Raw genomic sequence first — 22,622 nt, forward strand, 5'->3', positions numbered from 1 at the left:
CATGGCGTCTTAGTGAGGCAGGGCTCTAACTGCTTGGATACGTAGCCGGCGACGTCGACATTTGCGTCCTAATGAGGCAGAGCTCTAAAATACTTACGATTACAAAAGAAGTATCTATTCTCAGCGACATAGAGTTCCTTGTCCTCCGCCGATAGACAGGAGTCGTACATGATAGGCCGGGGGTCTATGTCGTCTTCGCACATGATGACCCCAGATCCGTCGGGCTCTTTGGGGGCCCGGTTCGTGGGACAACGGTACATTAAGCCTAGAAAAAATGGGAAAAAAATGATTTATTGGTTACAGGGGCGAATCTGACCATTAAAATATGTTGTGGGCATATCCATTCGTTATATCATATTCTTTAAATTAAGGTGCAAGGAAGTATATAAGAAAGTAAGTAGGGGGTAGAACATAAGGGATTCCGGAATATGTAGAGAAAGTACATAAAGGAGTTGATGACTTATTCTAATTTAATTCTTCAATCCAAAAACGGTTTCATGTAAATACATGCAAAACCAGTATAATCATCGGCGCAAATCTTGAGCGCTGACCTACACCTGAACAAAAGTGATTTATTAGCAAAGAACGAATCCCGAGTGACGGCTATGACGCGATGCGCTGCGGGCCAATCACCGCTTTAGCCCACCCCCGCGCCTCACTTCGTACCACAAAAGGGACCCAATAAATCATTTCTGCGCAGTTGAAGGTCAGCGCTCAAGATTCGTGCCGATAATTATAGTGCAGCTGTGGCTTCATGCAGTCGCATTCAAAACGTACCTTTAAATAACACAAAACCTTTTCGTAAAGTTATTATAAAATCGGTTCAACCAAAACCGACATGCATATAACGGGACCCTATTGTTTTCGCTCCTCTGTCCGTCCGTCCGTCTGTCACCAGGCTGTAACTCATGAACCGTCATAGTTAGAGAGTTGAAATTTTCACAGATGATGTATTTCTGTTCCACTATAACAACAAATACATTAAATGAAAACTAGAATTAAATAAATATTTTGGGGAGCTCTCATACAACAAACACGATTTTTTTACTCATTTTGGAACCCTGGTACGGAACCCTTTTTTAAATAAAGCTAACCTTTCCTTATTATAGCGGGTGGTTTATTCCTAATCTCAGCGATAGTGACTCCCTTCTCTCCATTCTGTATGGCGGTCATCACCCTCTTGTACAACGTGGTGCGTCTCTCTTGTTCAGCTATGATGTACGGGAGCAGTTCCTCTGAGAGCACATCTACCTTCTTCTTGGCTTCGGCGTTCATCTGGTAGGAGTTTGAGGTAGATTAATGACGAAAAATCGAGAGTTCTCATATAAGGAGATTAGTCAGCTGCGCAGGACATATTATAGTGCACGCAGATTTGCTCGGACACAGGTGCACTCACTATTCCTTCACTCTCATAACGCGATGGGACGGCAATCCGACACCACCGGAGAGCAATCCGAATCTAAACTAATTTTATAAGCTGGACAGTTTGTTTGCACTAGTGCAATTTGAAAAATTATTGGTGTGTTGAATAGGTAATTTATCCGGAAAGGTACAAATAAACTAGAAGTAGTGATAGACTACCTTTTATTCGGGACGCTTGTTGGTGAAACTGCTGGCGAAAGCCAGTTACTTCATATACCTACCTTTGGCGAAGCCGGGCGGGCCTCTGCTGGTTTTTTTAGATAGGTATTTAATTGCACTTACCCGGTCAGCGTCTTTGTTGAACTTTATACCCGTTCCGTCCTAAATAAAAATACACATTTCAATATCTAAGTATTTCGATAAAAAAAGGTATCTAGCAAAAAGAAACGTTGTCATCTTTGGATAGAATGAGCTCATTCTTCCCGCCTTATAGTTTAACATATTGGCTCATTATGTGAACGGAAAAACCGAGCGACATCGCTCAATTAGTACGGGTTGTGTCGTGCGAAAAATCCACCAGTGTGAAAAGGCTGTAGTCGCTTATAAAAAGCCGTGAGCAGTACGCATAGACAATATCACTGTGTGTGTAACGGGGACACTTTTCAGACACATAAGGTACATCTACGAGTTAAATCTCTTTTAATTATTATCATATCTGTAGAAACATAAACCCATGCTTCCGTAAAAATTATGCAAGTTACTTCCGTAACTTCCGTAAGTTGTAAGAAATCCTAAGAATTTTAAGCCACTTACCATGGGGTTTTGCATTTGTTAACTTATCTTAAGTTATTGTGAGAAAAACTTATAACAAACATAGAAGTAAAAACATATGTCTATACTTGTAGTGTTCGCCCTACCTGTGTCTCTGTAATTACCATCCGATAATTAGGATATCGGCTCGCTTGCCCACATAACGTCTTACTCCCGTGCCACACACTCTCCCGGTTTCCCGCCAACTGGCCATAGAGTATAGTGTGCACTCTCCGCGTCTATGCGACAACGAGACGACAGATATCGGTGATAATACAGTACACTACATCCCTTCCTTTGTTTAGTAAAAACAAATTAAACTCCGTCACTTTGCCGACATCAATAACCAGTCTGGTGATCAGTCGATGGACACCGATATCCCGCCTGTTAGTCCATGTGGAATCAAACAGTCTCAAATATTGCTGCACGTTCAGCCAACGAGCACTCATCTTGCACTAGCGGCAAAATCAAAATGAATATAAAAATAGATAAAACCAAACTGTACCTGCCTATTAATGGAATATAATAAATCTTCATACTCCCAGTGGTTTCCTCACATTTTACTCTAGCTACCTACTCCTTTCCCTTTTCCTTCAAATGACCAAGTATTGCCTTTGCCCTTGTCGGGCTTTGACTGAATAATTTTACTTCACTTACTTGTAAAACAGTTTCAGAATGCATTGTCCCAATGTAAGAATTTTATTTCTAGCTTCAGAGTTGAAACAATAATGATGAAATGAAGTTTTTCCTGACGCTTCGTACTTGCGATTAAAGCCCCGTAATGACTTTTACGTGCATTTTACTAGCGTAGCGTTTGCTAGTGTTTTATAAACAACCGGACAACTTTGAAATGTCACTACAGTCGAATCGTTTTACACTGACGATTTATGGAAATTATTACCTTTACCTTTTACTCACACATTACCTTACCATTACCACTTTCAATAACCTTACCAACAAGTTACCGCCGCGCCGTTTAAAGCAACCTTTGAGTGTTACTCAAGGACTCCACGACAGTGGAACGTGACTTTTAAGTCCATGCCAGGCCCTGCCATTTTATACTTGCACACAACATATACGAATCCTCGCGAACCTTGCTGTTCACACCTCGTAAAGCTGTACAAGACTTGCACACAACATATACGAATCCTCGTGAACCTTGCTGTTCGCACCTCGTAAAGCTGTACAAGACTTGCACACAACATATACGAATCCTCGCGAACCTTGCTGTTCGCACCTCGTAAAGCTGTACAAGACTTGCACACAACATATACGAATCCTCGCGAACCTTGCTGTTCACACCTCGTAAAGCTGTACAAGACTTGCACACAACATATACGAATCCTCGCGAACCTTGCTGGTCGCACCTCGTAAAGCTGTACAAGTTCTCGCCTCTCAGGCATATAGGTACATATGATAGTTTTACTATCTAATACTTTCGCGCAACCTTACGATTTCTCACGGACCTTACTGTTAGCAACAGTGGAACGTGCCTCGCAAAGCTTTACGAATATAAATATAATAGTTCTACTATTTAATACTTTCGCGCAACTTTACGATTTCTCACGGACCTTACTGTTAGCAACAGTGGAACGTGCCTCGCAAAGCTTTACGAATATAAATATAATAGTTCTACTATTTAATACTTTCGCGCAACTTTACGATTTCTCACGGACCTTACTGTTAGCAACAGTGGAACGTGCCTCGCAAAGCTTTACGAATACAAATATAATAGTTCTACTATTTAGTACTGCCGTACGATCTCTAGTTTTTCAAACATGTACATAAATACATAGTAATTATGATCACACAAACGTACGTACCCGGTTGACTTCCGCAGTGGGCCCGTGAACTAGCAGATTTCTGCCAGTACCTACACATACATAATGACTAAAAGTAGAATTATAGTTCAGAAGTTTTTTTTTATTGATAACAACATAACACAATAATTTATACGGTTGTACCTAAGTGGTAAATTGTGTCTACAAATGAAATACCTTTGTATTTCCAATCTGCTTTTCAACGTGTCTAGGTGCCAGTATACCTATTATACCTACAATGTTTAAAACTTAAACGGTCGAAACGCAGCTCTCCTGACGGAAAAGATATCTCGTTTACTCATGTTGTATCGTTAACTATTCTAAAAATTGTACTACTAGGGGAATTACATTTAATCTCGATGACAACAGAGCACTAACAGTTTAGTGCACTACTAATGTGTTAAGGTAGGTATTCCTATCAGACTCGGAACCAACCTACCTAGCAATCATGTTTACATAGTTACAGATCGCTTAGACCAGCCACCGTTCACATCTAATTTGACACCCCATTGCAAAATTATTTAAATTATTACAAATGAAATTAATAGCAAATGCTTAAAGCATAATATGAATCAAACTCAACTAATTTTGGTAACAGTTTCCTTTTATTAATTGAGAGTGGAATATTTCAAAGCTTTATTCCTTATCTCAGCATTGCAACAAGTAATCTGGTTTTCAACCGTATGGATCAGCGCTGGCACTTGCATGCTTCTGCAGATACACTCTCTAAAAGAATTCTGATATACCTAAGCTTCGAGCGTTCATGAGTGTCCAGGGGCGCAATTCTACAAATTTAACTTTAGTGCTATGTGTACGTTACGATTATAACGTAGGCACCTATAAAGCCGTTGCTTTATAGTTACGTTCAACTTATCAGATTTTAGGATTTTAGTTAACAACTACGTCGTGCAACGAAACGCGCTTTGACAGGTGTCATCAGCTTTGTAATCTGTAGCTGTGACATTCAGTGAAACGACAAAACACAAACAAACACCTTAACATAGAATAGAATCCATCAATAGAGACTCTCAACTACTGTTCCTCCTCCTTTCATCAAAGTGAACAGCAACTCACAAACAGCGCTCCCGTCGATGCACAATTCCCCCTGTAGAAACGATCGCCGACCCCTCTACAACGTCCGTCCACCTATAGATTGGCCGCAGGATTCCCAATTCATGCGCCCACCAACGCCGAATAGAAACCTAGAACCTATGAAGTAGGTACCTACTTAGCGAACAACCAAGCGCCGCAGATAAAATGCAGGCGCCACAGGACCCAGGCAGCCCGGTGCCGCTGCTTTGAAAATTTCAAGAAACTGTTCGGTCAGCAGGCATCTCCAGGTTTCACAAGTGGGTGGCAAAGCAACAACAACAATCAGTATGCCAAGAACATTTGTAGCCAACAACTGAGAAGGCTACACATTGTACCTACTTCAAAAGACAGATGCATTAATCTCAAATCAATAAATGGATTCTATTTCATGTCTTGGTTATGTTATTCTCCCAACAACTTTCTATGTAAGTTTATTTAGTTTACACTTATAATTCTTGTTGGGCACTGCAATACTGTAAAGTATAATTTACAAATAAATAGCAATATTACAATGAGGGCTACTCTGTTAAACTGCACCAATGTCAGTCAACTGTGATACCAATTAAAATCCACTCGAGCCTGAATCTTGAAGGTTATATTTTAGAAGCACAAGCAATCACCAAATTATGAAATCTAAATCATTAGACAGTACCCAGAGTAAGTATCTATATTGAAACTCCTTCCATGTTTCATTCTTATAAGATTTTGTCACAGATGTGAAACCCCAGTTAGGTAAATAAAGCAGCATTGTCCCAACAAATCTTAATGGGAATTAATTAAAGTACAAAAATGCTCCATTGCTTAGTTCCTTAAACTTTTGGTCTAAGAGTTTCATATTCACCTAAAATACTCAAATTAGGATTATGAGTTAGGATGTTTACCAAAGATTCTATCTATTGAATACTAAAAGTTTTGATCCACATTTTCCATCTAATATTGCTGTTTGGTACTGTTTTCCTGTTCTGCATCTTCTGAGATATCTCTGTTGTAACATAACAACCTCTTTAATACTGCAAAACAAACTAAATTAAAAGGATTAGAATTATATTCAGGGTGACTGAGCAACCGTTATAATTAACATTAACTAGATAGGCAACCCACTGGAAGCGTTGACGGGTTGGAATGTTGTACATATGTGCATACATACCAGTACAACTGGGTAAGTACTTCAACATGCATAGTCCAACTTACAATGGTCCTTCAATGTGCTATTTGTTTAACTAAATACCTAGCACATGTTTGTCATTTATAGAACAGTTGACTAAAGGTACAAAACCACCAGTTTGTTCTTGTAATATCCACTATATTGTAAGCAAGTCTCTTGAAGTAAGTTGGTACCAGAACAATGTAGCAAGTAAGTAGTTAACTAGACTCTGGGAGGGAAGCTAGGTTTGGAAGCTTATATTATCCAAACCACCAGCACAGAAAATCTGAAATTAATCAAGATTTAAAGAAGGTACTCGTCCAGATCAACTTTCAAATACTTAAAATTACTCAATTCAAAACAGATTATTTAGTAGAAATAACTACTTAATTATTGTAGTAGGGAGTCGCTTACAAACTCAAGGTACTTATAATATTATGCACTCAGTTCACCAAATATTTCACTATATTACAAGTTACAAATTAATTTGAAACTTTCAGTCATAATTGCATTCCCAGTTATTATTTCTTTTGCTTTATATAACTTGGTTTGTTTAATTTATTAACTTCTTAAAATAGTTTGTATAATAATTTTCTCTTATAACTTCCTAGTTCAACTTGCATTGTATAACTTTCTCAAAGTCAACCCAAAAAATATTGTAAACATTTCTTTTTCATGTTATTATCGTATGTATCAATACATACAAATTGTAACACCTATTATGTTTTTAAAAAGAGTAACCATGGAGTTTCTTGCCTGTTCTTCTCCATAGGAAGCTACTTTTGGAATGGGCAACTAGAAGCAACTTATTTATAATTTTGATGTTCGTAAGTGCTTGTAAAGGCCTACATGAAATAAATGATTTGATTACTTTTCACACTTTTATAGTCAATGGGAACCAAAGATTATTTACTTTATGATAGGAACTAGGAACACAATGTAATTTATCTTTCATAAAGGAAATTACTCCCACGACAGATGTTTGGCTGTATGCTGTAATCATAGCCATCATGTAGCATCACAGCATTAAAACGATTTACTGATTCGCACCAATCTTAAAACAAATGAATGTTCTATGTTCAATTGGTGAAAAATACATGAATTTCATACGCAATGTGATATTATGATACAGGCTTTCTGGAAAACCCTTATGTGATGAATATACAGTACAATTACTAACGTACAACTTACTTATATGCTTCAAAGAACACACAATTAAACTTTCCAAGTAAAACCTAGACATGAGCACTGGTGTGAGATTCTTTAAAGTCTCATACAATAATTTATAGTCGAGTCGGTGACTGGATACCATACTAGCATCCTTACTAGAAACTTTAACTTGCACGTTCTTTGGACAGACGGCCAATTTGTTCAGATTTCGGCTGTTTAGGGGGACTTCTAAAGTTCTAATCCGCAAACTGAACTTACCATACCTGCCCCTTCCTTTCTTTTCAATTCAAAAGAAATAATGTTCGCTACTTACAGACACGCCGCCAATATCATATTTTCACTCGTCGCCAAATGTAGTGTTCGCCCTACCTGTGTCTCTGTAATTACCATCCGATAATTAGGATATCGGCTCGCTTGCCCACATAACGTCTTACTCCCGTGCCACACACTCTCCCGGTTTCCCGCCAACTGGCCATAGAGTATAGTGTGCACTCTCCGCGTCTATGCGACAACGAGACGACAGATATCGGTGATAATACAGTACACTACAATACTTACGACAGCCTGCCTTCTGACAATGTTGGCTAGATACCTCCCTCTTCTGGAAGCCGGAAGAAGCACGCTTCCTGCTTGCACCTCGTCTCCTATCTATAGGAAGAATAAAAACATCATGTTAAATTGCGTCCTTAAGGCCGTGGCATCTTACAATAAAGTTGAAGACTTTTTGCTTCAAAAGAATGTCAAAATTGAATAGAAATTGAATCGCAATAGCAGTTTTAACCATATCGGGCATTCTGTTACTAATATAAGACCAATCGTTTTCCAACGACATTCGATTGGTTAGCGATTGGTCTGCTATTTTGGTGATTTTGGTCTATACGGTAATTTGCTCTACAATCATATTGCAATCGTAAATCATTTGCAGACAAGATGATTCATTTTATTGAATGACCGAAAAGGATAAAAACGTTTATTTCAAAGAAAAAATAGCGGAATGCCACATACGCTTCAGTCGAAATTGAGTCGTGATTGGATCTCAGTCAAATGTGAATCGTATGTCGCTTAAGTAAAATTAGGAGAATCGGGCCCCAGATACTTATATAAAAGTATCATATGCTAGATACTTAGGTACCTAATTATTTTAGCCTAACAATGAATGGTTCTTTTATTCTCACCGGCGGATATCCACATAGTCCAAAACAGAAAAGATGAAATATAAATAAAAAAATAAACATGTGTGTGTGACACATGCTCGCCGCATGCAAGTTATTTTCACAATACACTGAATAACGAACGAATTAACGAAGTTATTTTAGGAGCAATTAGCAAACCAATCAATTTGGTTATTTTATTGTTCAAATTAATTGGATCAATTTTTTTTTTCACTTAAAATTAGAACTGTTAATCTTTTTTTTACTTTTAAGGGCTCCGATTTTTTTTTAATCGAGTAAAGAACCACGTATCTACCTATGTTCTATGAAGGTTCTATGCCCCCTAAAATGTTTAGGTATTATGAAAGACCCAAATATATTTTTTAATACAACTTCAAAGAGTATTATTGAAGACCTGAGAAATAGAACATAACTAGCCGCAATCATCATTTTTGTTTTTTTTTCATAAGACAAATGGCTTTATTGAGATGTTTTCAAGCGAGCAGAATTTAGAGAAGATACAATTTTGAAAAAGTATTTATTCATTATCATTATGACCTAAAACAAAATATTACTAACCGTAATTATTAAACAAATGGAATACGGGCATGGTCGTTTGCCATTTTTAGTAGTTAGGTAGGCCCCGATTCTCCTAATTTTACTTAAGCGTCATACGATTCACGTTCGGCTCGATTCGACTGATATCCGATCCCGACTCGATTACGATTGAAGCGTATGTGGCATTCCGCTATTTTTTCTTTGAAATAAACGTTTTTATCCTTTTCTGTCATTCAATAATGAATCATTTTGTCTGCAAATGATTTACGATTGCAAAATGATTGTACAGCAAACTTCCGTATAGACCAAAGTTTTAAAAAAAGCAGACCAATCGCACACCAATCAAATGTCAATCGAATACGATTGGTCTTTTATTAGTAGCAGAATGCCCGATATGGTTAAAACTGCTATTGCGATCATATTGCGATTCAATTTCTACTCGATTTTGACATTATTAACTTAGGAGAATCGGGCCCCTGAATAAGCGAGATTTTATGGGTCAAAGTAGGTACCTACCTAATTCCTAATTTTAGCTTTTACAGTTTGTAGAAAAGTCATTAAAATTAAACTACCTCTGCAACCAAGATAAGTTTTATCAGTTTTTCATTTCTAATCTTCTAAAATTCTCTTATGGCTAGCCACATCGTGTGAAAAAAACAAAGCTAGGTATTTATATTTTAAAGAAAAATAACATGAATAAAAAGAAAACCCTAATAGCATCTTCATAGGTAATTTAAAAAGATTTCGGTCAGTTATTTTATTTAGATTTTCAATAATACTCTTTGAAGTTACTACAAAATTATTTGGGTCTCAAAAACTTACTTAGCTGTTTGAAATTTTTTTTTTGTCATGGGGGTTTCATTTCAGCATTAGGAAGAGGTAGGAAGGTAGGCCTACCACGTATCAGATCAGACCCATCTTCTATACGGATGTTTCAAGATAGAGCAAACAAAAATTGCTATCAAAAGCTAATAACTTCGGCTGAGACGATTTTGAAGAAACATCCAACGGACATCATCGTTCATCGTCAAAAAACCGAATCCAAATCGGTTCCGCCGTTTAAGAGCTACAGTGCCACAAACAGACACACTAACAGCGGTCGAATTTATTACACCCCTCTTTTTGCGTCAGGTTCAAAAGAAACAAATAAATCTTAACATATTCAGTTTATTAATTTATTTACATTAATAAAAGTAAAATAACATAGCTCCTACTTACATAATGTATACTTTTTAAATTTATTTGAGTGTCCCAAAATAAATTATGGAATATTTTTAGCAATACATAATTTTTACACATGGACCAAAACTAAAGTAAATATTTTGTTCTTAAGATAGGCTTAGAATGGTAGGGTATTCAAAACTAGTCATATTAAAATTTATGCTATTTAAACATCATAATGCAATTATAAATTTTATATTTGCATTTTCCGGCTACCAGTTGTAGCATTCACCTTTACATTTTGTAAAATAATAACTACACAGTGGTTCAAAAAGTATATCTTTACTTCCCGTGCCCTGATAAAAAAGTAAAAGTAGAGTTACACATCATCATTATCATCTGCCTAGCCTTTCTCGACTATGTTGGGGTCGGCTTCCAGTCTAACCAGATGCAGCTGAGTACTAGTGTTATACAAGGCGCGACTGCCTATCTGACCTGCTTAACCCTAGAAGCCTAATCTACGCCTGCGAAACGTACACGCATTCGAATATCGTTTGTTTTTTTTCTAACGGTTGAAGCTAGAGCGTGGTGCTCTTCTGTTATCTTCGTGGCCGACGGGAGCTAGAGGATGGTGCCCCTATCGTTGAGGTAAGTCCCGCCATTTTTGATTTATCGAAGTGTTGCACGCCTGTGAGACGTATATTTAGGCTTTGTGTAACTTTTAACTGAGATTGAATGATTTTACTATTGCTTGTTTTTCGTATATTTTATATCTTTTTTCGGCGTTGTTTCAGGTATAAATATGTCACGGTCTAATGTATTAGATGAAGACGATATTTTTGCAATTTTGAACGAGGAAGACAATCCTTTTCAGGAAGATTCAGATTCCGAAGTTGAGGATAACCAGATTATCGAAAACGTTCAAAGCGAGGACGAAAATAATGAAGTATCTGAGTACGTTTCGTCTTTACAAGAATCTGGGCCTCTGAAGAAACCGACCCTACCCTTGTTGCAGAAGCTGGTCCATCATCTGGCGCAGACCGTGTTTTACCACCTACCAACTCGGAGCGGATTTATCGTGTTCGTAATCGTACTCAGAATGGACATATTTGGTCAACTGTTAAAGCTCAAATCTGATTAGTTGTAATGTTTGCTCTAAGAATAGGTATTAGCGTAAAAAAAAATATTTGGTATTCAAAAAAATATATATTTTTTAGCTGATTTTGAAGAAGTTAATTTTTTTTGTTCCAATTTATGCATATTGTTTTTTTGTTGTAATAAATAACTGTAATTATAGTTATAATTAATAACAGTGTTGTTTTATATTTAGTTTATATTCCAAATTAAAATTTCTGCTCAATAATAAAAATAATAATTAAATAATTTACCTAAAATTGGGGCTTTTATATGTGTACGCCTCTGAGACGTATGTTAAGGCTTTGTGTACGTTCGAAATAGATTAGGCTTCTAGGGTTAACTCAGTTACACCTAGGTAAGACTGGTTACCAGACTTACTGGCTTCTGACTACCTGTGGGACCTACAGTTTTAAGTACCCTCAGACAGCCATTGGTGTCCAAGATATACTTAGAAAGTACAAACTGTTGAGTACAATTAGTCTATCAATCTTCAAATTGACTGCTTACTTCTGACAAAGCCAGATCCGCCTTCTTCTTCCTCTTAGGAGCTGGTTTATCCAGGTTACTAAGTGCTTCTGCCAACATACCTTGAAAATTCTTAGTCTTTGCCTTATAATATTTATTTTTCATAGGCTCCAATACTTTATCTAGACTGGCATTCCCCAATAAATGAGCCAACGGATTTGTATTCACCAATTTTGTACCGTCCGGTAACTTTATTGTTCTCAGTTTGCTTGGACGTTCAGTTGGGTCAACTTTTTCACTATCCGCTATATTTAAGACGTCATTAACTTTAACTATTTTGTAAAAAGGTGCTTCCGGGAGTAAGTGAGCGATTCTTAAGTCTTTGTATTCAGTAGGTAGTTTAGGAATGACAATTTTGTGAGGTATGTTAGTCTGTCTCGGTGTTTCTTCTGTTCCTTCGAGCATAACCTCCTCGGCGACTTCTGGTATTGAGTCATTTCTCTCCATATCATCATCATCATTGTAGGTATGGTCCGGGCTCGGACTGTCTTCATACAAAGACACAGGTTGTACCAATCTGATGCTAGCAGGAGTTTTATCCACGTTACTAGCTTTGAACTTCACCGGCATGGCTAGTTTGAACCCTGTAGCAACCGGTTTCGTTTCATACTTAGTCATTTTAATTGACGATTCTTTTGTGACACCAGTAACAACTTTGACAGTTATTGAATGTTCCACAGAGGGTGGGTCTGGTTTAGTCTCTAATTCTGGTGTAAAATTCTCTATAAATTTCTGAACGGACAGTCCGTTGTCAACTAGCTTTATGTTTGCGGTTGAATAAGTTAAGTCTACTTCGGAAATGTTTGCTTTTTTGATGGTACGTCTAAATTTCTCTGACATTGGTAAGCTGTCAGTGTAGCTTTCGCCTTTTTTACGTTTTTCCAGCATAGTTTTTAAAGTATCTGTAAGTTTTGATGAAGAATGATCATTTGCGATGTGGTTGTTCAACTTTTCCTTGCTTCGGAATACTTTTGAGCACTTAATGCATTTCTTATAGTCTTTCTTAGAATGCAAACTAATGTGATGGTTGTAATTTTGATATGTATAACAATATTTGTTACAGATGTTACAAGTAAATCTCTTTTTGTTCAATGTAGTAAGTTTTTGTTTCCTAGAGGCTTTGCCAATGACTTTAGGCACTGATTTCTGAACTCTTTTCCTTACAACTAACAAGGATTCTTCCTCATCTGAAGACTCAAGGTTAATAGTTTCTTCTTCCTTCTTACGGGCTTTCTGTACTCTCTTACGTTTTAGACTTGCTTTAGGTTTTTCAACTTCCGTCTGGTTTCCTTCTGTTTCTGTTACACTCATTTCAGAGTTCAACATATTCATGTCACCAGCATTTTCAGTTACTTCATTTGTCTCCTCTTCATTAGCATATATACTTTTAGGAATAAAAGGATTCTCTGATTTTTTATCAGTGAAGAACACATGGTAGTTCTCATCAAATTCAACAAAACCATTGGATGAATGCTGCATTTTAATGTGTAAAGTAAACCGTTTGCGTAAACGAAACTTTTTTGAGCATATCTTGCAGGTGTACGGTTCTAAATCCTTGTGCTTAGTGAAGAAATGACCAAAGAGCTTTTGTGGATGCTTGTACGATGTTTTACAGTAAACGCACATGTATTTGTATAAGTGAAAGTCCCCTTTGTGGCTTCGGTCGATATGTTTCTGTAACCCAACGCTTCCAACGCATTGTTTCCAACAAAACGTACAAGTTTTCAACTCTACAGACAGCGGGTGCTCTTTTGACTGATGTTCAGACAATTCGTACATCGATTTATAACGCGTTCCGCAAGTGTAACACTTGATAACTTTACACATTCGCTTATGTTGTTTAAACGTACAGTTATTGAATTCAAGATTACAGTCTGGACATTGAATCTTACGGCTCGACACATTATCACACGGTTTCAACAAATGCCGTTTCAAGGTAGACTTTTTCTTGTAAACGTTTGAGCATCTACTGCAGACACTAGCCTTACATTGTTTTTTATTTTTAATAGAATGCTTTATAAACTGGTCAATATCTGCAGTAGAAAAATTGCAATAAACGCAGACATAGACTGTATCTGTTCGCAAAGAGACTAGAACGTTCTCTGCTTTGATTTTTAAAATGGCTGAGAGGTATGGTAACAAAGGTTGTATCATAATTCCATCTTCCTGGTTGTTGTGTTCATTTACATCGTGTTTCCTCAAGTCCCGGAGCGACCTGAAGTCCTCATTACACTGTGCACAGCAAAACATAGCTTTATAACCTCTTTTATGCTTCTTTTCGTGAAATCTTTGCTCATCATCATCCTTGTAAGCGCGTAAACAATGTGAACAGTAAAATAAGCTTGTCAGATGATTATCTCTGAAATGTTCAGCGTAACTTATTAAATCCGTATACTTTTGCATACAGATCTGACATAGCTTTGCTTGTGAGAGCGATATTTTATGTATTTGTTGTAAATGTATGGCTAAATCATCCGGGTCTAAGAATTCCGCCTGACATATAGTACATGTTGTGTCCACATCAGTATTGTAGTCGTGAATGTATTCATCCTCCAACACTTCCACTAACTCCTCATGAGGCTCTTCCGACGACATTTTTCGTGAATAATAGCGTTGTTTTATTTCATTTTTTGAGAATTTTACTTCAAAAACGACAATGACTGACAGACAACAGCAATTAAATCATAGACAACGAAAATAGACTTTAGTGATTCTACACGGAATGTCAAAAATTATGATATAGACCAAAGAGTAAAGTAATATATAGGGAAAAGAGAGCCCACTCACGTGTTATTCTTGCAACCCAATTTGACAATGCGCCATCTTTCTCTAAATTGGCCCCGAACTACCTACATAGCTATAGCTATAAAAATATTATAATTATGCATCATATTCATAACATAACTATACTATACTATACTATACTATTCGCATCATAAATAACATTTTCTATTAGGGTAAGTAGCACCATATAACTATAACATTGGTTATCGTTATAGTTACATGGTGCTACTTACCCTAATAGAAAATGTCATCGTTAATATAGTAAAAGGTCGAAGGAAAACAAATAATTATTATATATTACTTTTTATTTACGCGTGTATGCGGAATGCAAAAAACCGCCATATTGATATTATTATGATCGGTTTTGTTAAGTTACTTGGAATACTGACACCAGGTCTTTTTAGATGAAATTTGATATTTGTGCTTTTTTTAAACCGTATTTAATTTATTCGCCTATTATATCTTTTTTTAAAGTGTCTAATATTTTCCTCATACTTTTCTCTAATTAATATTGCATAAATAATTTTATATTAACAAACAAAATCGATTATAGTGTAGTGCCATCTGTTGGTAATTTAAGGTATCTTTTAGATAGTAAATAGTTTCCGGGCCAAATAAAAGGTGGCGACTCTTCGTTTACTTAGCTGTCAAAATGTACGGAGTGTCCTCCCCCTGATATAGACATATAGACTACTTAGTCTAGTTCTGTCATAGACATAATATTAGTAAACAGGACTGCGCACCTTTACCCAAAAAACGAGCCTAGTGAAACAGTTAGTACCGAGGCCGTCTGTCCCTTTCTAATAGGGTGACTATGAGATTAAGCTATGTCAGACAAATCCGAATTTGCTAAGATTATCAAACACAGATTGGTATTGAAGTTTTAACTTACGCAGTTTGTGACCTTAAGATACTTATAAAGGCTTTTAATAATAAGCGGGAATTAGCAGTATAAAAGCAGGAAGATTCGAAGTGAAGACTGTTTTTTTTTGTATTTCTACTTCATAATATAGACTGCTGAGCCATTTATGTCGCCTTTCTTCATTTTTTGGGAAGCTATAACAATAGTACAACAGTTTTAAAATCCATCACCCATATTTTCACTCATTACAAGAATTCATGGGCACCCTAGTTGTTTGGTTTACGAAAATGTTATTATTAGCTAACCTGTGGAACGATATATTGCAACCACCATAGGATTCACTTTTACAAGTATAAACGCAACACTTTTTCACCATTTTAATAGTTTAAATTGATTTAATACTAAAAATATAAACATTTTAAATGCTGATTACGCGCCAAGAATGTTCAGGGTTACCGCTAGAAAAAAAAAAAAAAATATGTTGTTTATGTTTGAAGAATAATAATTTATATAAATAATTTATTCGTATAATAAATTAATGCGATTTTTATTAATTTGTTGACTTACAATTGTTAAAATAAGATAAAAATATAGGGTATAATTTAGGCGATCACCAAAAATATTTTTAAGACTCTAAGCTGAGGCACCAAATAAAATAAACAACTCCAAAAAAAATAAATTAACTTTATTAAAAGGGCACTAAAGTATATAATATTATGATCCAAAAAAAATAAAATAACATCAGAAAAATCGCAAATCTCGCACAAATATTATTTTTGGTTCCCAAAATGGATTAATGGTCACCAAATTCTATCCAACTAAAAGATTAATATTACTACCAAAATCAAAGTTAGTGACGAAAACGAATCGCTGCAAAACCGACTCCACGTAGTCTTGTCTGCCCTACCCCTAGAGTGCAATTCAAAACCGCGTAGGCGCAGAGGGGCGAGCGGCCTGCGAGCAGAGGCTGCGGTGGTGAGCGTGAAAACCATCTGCGACGATAACCTCGCATGGGACCGCCGGAGCCCCGCAGTGCCGGAGCCGTGACAGAAGCCATGCTTGCTGCATGTTTCGTGCTTACATTTTACTACTGAGTTACACACAAATTCATATAACAATAAATAAGCGACGTACGTTTGGGAACCCCAGTATATTAATTGGTATTTGGGAAATATTCTAGCGATCGTTAGCTTTTTTAGTCTAACAAAAATGACCAAATTAGGAGTCATGGTATTACATAATTGGTAACATCTAAGTAGTGACAATATATAATATTTGGTCTAAAGTGTATTTTAAAGGCGTCCATATATTTTTTTAGTAGTCAATAATACGAAAAAATGGTTTTACCTAATAATATTTTTGGAAACGTTATTTGGTGACCATTTATCCATTTTGGTAACCGTTTAGAATTTTTTTGGTAGTAAAATAGGTACTTTTTTGGGTGGTGTTTAAACACAAGCCAAACATTTTGATGATCACATCATTTTTTTATGCTGGCAAAATGTTAGAAAGAGACAAACGGCCTCCGTTCTAACTATCCCTCTCGGCTCGGATTTGCCTCTGTGTATTATGCAACAAATGTAGTACCTTATTGCGTTGGAATAGAGTTCATTTTCGTAAATATATATTTCGAGCGTGCGCAATCTTGTTTATTATATTACATCTATGGATATAGACTACTTAGTCTAGTTCTGTATAATTGGAATCAACTAAAAAAAAAAATACAATTTGAAGTAGTTTTTAATCACACTGTATTAAAAGATACATAACTCTGGGAAACTGAACAATTCTATCGATTAATTCAGCGAGGTATGAATAACTACAGGTAATCATAGCGCAGTCTTTAATATTAACGCTCCACAATAAAAATGCACAATACATATAAAACGCAATGTAATTGCTCGTAGGAGCGCCTAACACACGTAGTCATTTAAGCGTGGACCCTGTAGGAAAGTAATATAGGTCTACGCCATTTGGGGTTCGAGATAATTTTCTGATACGATAAATAATTATACCATTAACGTTTATTTAAAGTGCAATAAAATAACGATTACGGCATCCAGGGACTGCAGATAGCTTATCTGATAAAAGAATTCTAGAATACCAACATCAAAGTTCTATTTATATGCTTATCCGATGTTAATATCAATCAATGAGTTGTAAAGATAGAATGAAAATGAATATTCACTGTAACTATATTTTACTAAATGCAGCTGTCATACAGCTTCCGACCGCGGTTTCACTTGCAGCGCGAGGGAAAAGTAAAATTGACTTTTTACTTCAAAACTCAGTTTATCAATATCAACACACAGACAACTTATTCTATTGAATAATTATTTTATGCAGTTGTTTATTCGCTTAATATGTATTTATGTACAAAGTCTTATCAAGATTATTTACCTACAATACCATATATTGTTACAAATAAATGTTTTCTTTCTTTCTTCTTTCTACCTCTAGTTAAGTGCCTACTCAATTAAAGGAGGTGTTTAACTACCCAGTCTAGTTATAGTCAGTTAGTCTGTTTACAAACTATAATAGTGACCTACTTCACTTTGCGAAGAAAGTGATCTTGTATCATATCAAGGTCACAGTCATCTGCTCGCAAATTGTTTTCTTGACCAATTTCACGGATTGTTTTGTGATTAAAATAATGAGAATAAAAAATAAGTTTCTTTGGAGAAATTGTTTGTAATCATGAGTAGAATCACGTATTCAAGTATCAGTCACTAATTATTACTGAGTAAATAGCAACTAACATAAATAGGTATACAAAAGCATAGGTATCATCGCCCAAAGACTTCAAATACCATGAAAAAGTAAACAACCTCATTGCTGCACATCTGTTAAATTAACCCCTCTGCTCGACAAGATTTTGACATATGACTATACCGTTGATTCGGCGGGATATTTTGAATCGCGACATGGAAGTCAAAAATTTGTACTAACTTTCAACACATGAATTCTAAGTCCGTAATGCCTGATTAGAAGTATTTTACCTATAACTTTAGAGCTCACTTATTTGACAACAACGTGCAAAGGTCAAATGGGGTCAGTTAATTCAGAAAAATATAATAATTACGGTGTTTTTAAGTCTATCGAAAAGTTAGGCATTTCAAATTTGGTGAAAACTTACCAATAAATAATCGCATCACTTTCTCAAACACAACACAAACGTCATATTTATAACATTTTCAATCCATTGCAATACATTTCGTGCACTTATTTATGTTCAATAACTAAAAAATCAGCACATAAAATACACAATAAAAATGAACAATATTTACAAGATCAAAGTCACAGACAAGTAGAGTTTGGAATAGAGTTTTATTTTTTTTTCAATCATCGGTGTGCATTCGATACCTAAATCGGATATTTATTATAAATAATCGAATACCAATTTTATATATTTTTTTTAATAGCAACTTATTTTAATTTTATTTATTAATTTTAAATTATAGGTTCAATTTGTTTTTGTTGTTAAGAAAAAAGATATTTAAGTTTTATGAAAGTTTTTAGCATTAAATTTTTATATGTATTATTTATTTTGGTGTTGCGTCATTCGTAATAATTTTTAACTTTAATTGAATTTTTATTACCTATTACGGAATTTTAATTTATTCTTATATTATTTCTCAACAATTCTAAGATTTTTGTTTCCGCGGAGGGTAAGCCTGCTCATAGAGGTATTTAGCCTACTTCAATCGATCTCAGTGGCGTGCACTTGGAGAGGCCTATGTCCAGCAGTGGACTGCGATAGGCTGATGATGATGATGATGATGAAGAGGGTAAGCCTGTTGTTCTGAAATATAATGCGATTTGTAACTACCAAAGTAATGTACTTATTTGGTGATGAGAAACAATAATAATAATTGATTGATTTTAAAGTCACCAAATATTTTTAACCGAATCCCAAAAAGGAGGTGGTTCTCAATTTGGATGTTTGTTTTTGGTCGAAAGGGTATATTCCCCATATTTGTTATTAGGTCCAGGATCTGATGATGGAAACCTTGAGAAATCGAGGGCAACTCTCGAAAATTGTAAGCATAGATAAGGTTATAACTTGACACTCAGATGTATGTCTGATAACACTATGAAACAGTAAAGGTTTGGAGCTGACCTGATGATGGAGACCAGAGAAGGGCGAGGGATCTCGACAACCGAACTTCTCTCGTCTCCATCTCCTTCACTGTTGCAGAGGCCTCGTAAATACGAATAATATAAGCACAAACACGAGAAAGTTTAAATATTCAGTTGTCGAGTTCCCTCGAACTTCACTGGTCTCCATCATCAGTTCAGCTCAAAACCTTCACTGTTGAATAGTGCTACCAGGCAAACACCTGAGTGATAAGATTTCAACCTATGTATTTCTGCAACTTTCGAAAGTCGCCCTCGATTTCTCAAGGTTCCATCATCAGATCCTGACCTGATGATAACGGGACCACCTCGGAAGTATACGCTATCAAACAAAAAAAGAATCATTAAAATCGATAAATAAATGGCTGAGTAATCGCGTAACAAACATACAAAAAAAAACGGTCGAATTGAGAACCTCCGCTTTTTGGGAAGTCGGTTAAAAATAAGTCGGCGGCGGCCATCTTTCCATCTTGGACCAGCTTTCGATGAACAGCGAACTATTTGCCCTTTCAAACAATGAAATCGTCATAAAATTTTGCGATAACTACACCTAACTACGGCTCTCGTCAAATAGCTTTGCCGCTCAGTTAAAAAGTTGGAAGTAACGAATCGCCATTAAGTTTGGCAGGTCTACAGGAATCCTGCACATAAAACACCCGAAGAAATAAATAAGTCTTCATTTGCCGTCTTCAGAAACCCTAAAAACCGAAGATTTTTTTTATTCCGGCTACAACGTATTTTCTACCACTGATTTTCTAGCATTTTTTTCAAAATAAATTAAGTCATTTTACTTTTCCTAATTTATTTTCAGATTATGGTAAGTACCTATACAAAAGTGCAATTTAGTAATATTATAATATAAAATTATTAAATCGATTCTTTATTTTAACGAATCGGATCATTCGATGCAAAACTTCTATCACCGTCGCCATCTTGTCTATGCGTCTTCAAATTTAAAAAAAACAACTAATGTAAACAAACATGGCGAGTTCGATCAGAATTCCCGGTAATTACGATTGGATTTTAAAAAGGTATATTTCTAACGGGATGCTAAATATGAAAGGTTTGAATGCGTAAAAATAATTTAAATTTATTTAGTTATTTTATTTAGTACTCACAAATGTGGTTTGATTGGAAAGAAAATAAATATGAGCGTAAATAATTAGGAAAGTGTATGACTGATTCGCAGACCCCAATTGGGGTCTAAACCGAGCTTACGGTGACATTGATGTTTAGACCCCGATTGGGGTCCGCTACGGATTTGACGGTTAACGAATCGGATCATTCGATGCAAAACTTCTATCACCGTCGCCATCTTGTCTATGCGTCTTCAAATTTAAAAAAACAACTAATGTAAACAAACATGGCGAGTTCGATCAGGATTCCCGGTAATTACGATTGGATTTTAAAAAGGTATATTTCTAACGGGATGCTAAATATGAAAGGTTTGAATGCGTAAAAATAATTTAAATTTATTTCGTTATTTTATTTAGTACTCACAAATGTGGTTTGATTGGAAAGAAAATAAATATGAGCGTAAATAATTAGGAAAGTGTATGACTGATTCGCAGACCCCAATTGGGGTCTAAACCGAGCTTACGGTGACATTGATGTTCAGACCCCGATTGGGGTCCGCTACGGATTTGACGGTTAAATGAGTCATCAGCATCGGTCATCAGTAAATTAATACATTATGGCAAGGTTATTAGTAATTATGAACGGCGCGGCTAATTTCTGACGTAAATAGTTGTTGTGATTATTTTTCTTATTGTTTACTTCTGCTTACACGTAGCTAAAAGTGACGCAGTGCGTATAATCTGTGGTAAGATATTGTGGGGAGATTTCGTTTTGAGGATGGTAATTTTGTGGGAAATTTGAAGAGGTAATTGCTGCGTGAGTTATTACGTCTTTCTTTTGATAAAGTTGTTGTGGTTTCAACAAAAATAAATTAATTCTGTAAATTGAATTAGGTAGGTAACTAATTAACATTAGTGCAAAAATATACCCAGTTTTTGTTTGTCACCAAATTATGTACGAAATATTTTGTTAGGATCAGTAAAAAAAAAATTGAAATATTGTAATATAAAGAATACAAGTTATTGTTGTTGTGTATTGTGAGCCAAATCATTCATACGCCAGCAGGGGCGCTATTATATTAATTTTAATCAAGCCATACCTATACGATTCACATCCAACTGAGATCCAATCATTACGATTGAAGCGTATGTGGCATTCCGCTATTTTTTCTTTCAAATAAACGTTTTTATCTTTTTATGCGATTCAATAATTACCTAATCATATTGTCTGCAAATTATTTACGATCGCAATATGATTGTAGAGCAAACTATCGTATAGAACAAATGGCAGACCAATCGCAAACCAATCGAATGTCATTGAAATACGATTGGTCTTTTATTAGTAGCAGAATGCCCGATATGGTTAAAACTGCTATTGCGATTCAATTCTATTCAATTTTGACATTATTAACTCAGGAGAATCGGGCCCCTAGGCATCCTACCTATATCTGTAAAATTTTATCAATAGAACATTAACCTTAAAAAAAATTCAGTCGATTTTCAGAGTTATCACAATAGTGGAAAACTCTGAGAATCGACTGAAAAAATTTTGATCGATGCTCTGTGGTCTGTACCTAGTCGTTATTTTACATGCACATATCACTTTTTAAATTGTTTTACACAATAGTACAAATACTGTTTACGTAAGAATATTTTTATATTTCAGGATTATTAAAAAGTATAATGTTTTGATCGCTTATCTGCCGATATTTATAGAACAGCCGAAAAACAATTTTGTCTCACGTATTTCTACGCACCGACATATTATAAAGGGTTAAATAATATTTATTTAAGAAAGATACCATTTACCCCAAATAAGGGTAAATCTCAATT

At 35.7% G+C, this 22,622-nt stretch overlaps 2 protein-coding genes across 2 annotated transcripts in view; both read right to left on the reverse strand.

The window, feature by feature from the left end:
• LOC124644390 overlaps positions 1 to 8,880 on the reverse strand; it is a 44,133-nt gene extending 35,253 nt beyond the window's left edge. Inside the window, exons 1-5 of the mRNA XM_047183703.1 lie at positions 8,574 to 8,880; positions 7,957 to 8,046; positions 1,705 to 1,743; positions 1,095 to 1,275; positions 98 to 265 (exon numbers count right to left, since the gene is read on the reverse strand). Coding sequence (XP_047039659.1) covers positions 98 to 265; positions 1,095 to 1,275; positions 1,705 to 1,743; positions 7,957 to 8,046; positions 8,574 to 8,648 — 553 coding nt within the window. The 5' untranslated portion in view covers positions 8,649 to 8,880. The remainder of the gene's footprint in view (positions 1 to 97; positions 266 to 1,094; positions 1,276 to 1,704; positions 1,744 to 7,956; positions 8,047 to 8,573) is intronic.
• A 1,378-nt stretch (positions 8,881 to 10,258) lies between these two features.
• Positions 10,259 to 14,610, reverse strand: LOC124644588 (zinc finger protein 91-like). The gene has a single exon (XM_047184064.1). It carries the CDS (start codon positions 14,523 to 14,525, stop codon positions 11,889 to 11,891), a length of 2,637 nt encoding a protein of 878 aa, XP_047040020.1. The 5' UTR covers positions 14,526 to 14,610; the 3' UTR covers positions 10,259 to 11,888.
• Positions 14,611 to 22,622: the final 8,012 nt, after the last annotated feature.

Source organism: Helicoverpa zea, chromosome 30 (genome assembly GCF_022581195.2).
Source record: "Helicoverpa zea isolate HzStark_Cry1AcR chromosome 30, ilHelZeax1.1, whole genome shotgun sequence".
Classification (NCBI taxonomy): Eukaryota; Metazoa; Arthropoda; class Insecta; order Lepidoptera; family Noctuidae; genus Helicoverpa; species Helicoverpa zea.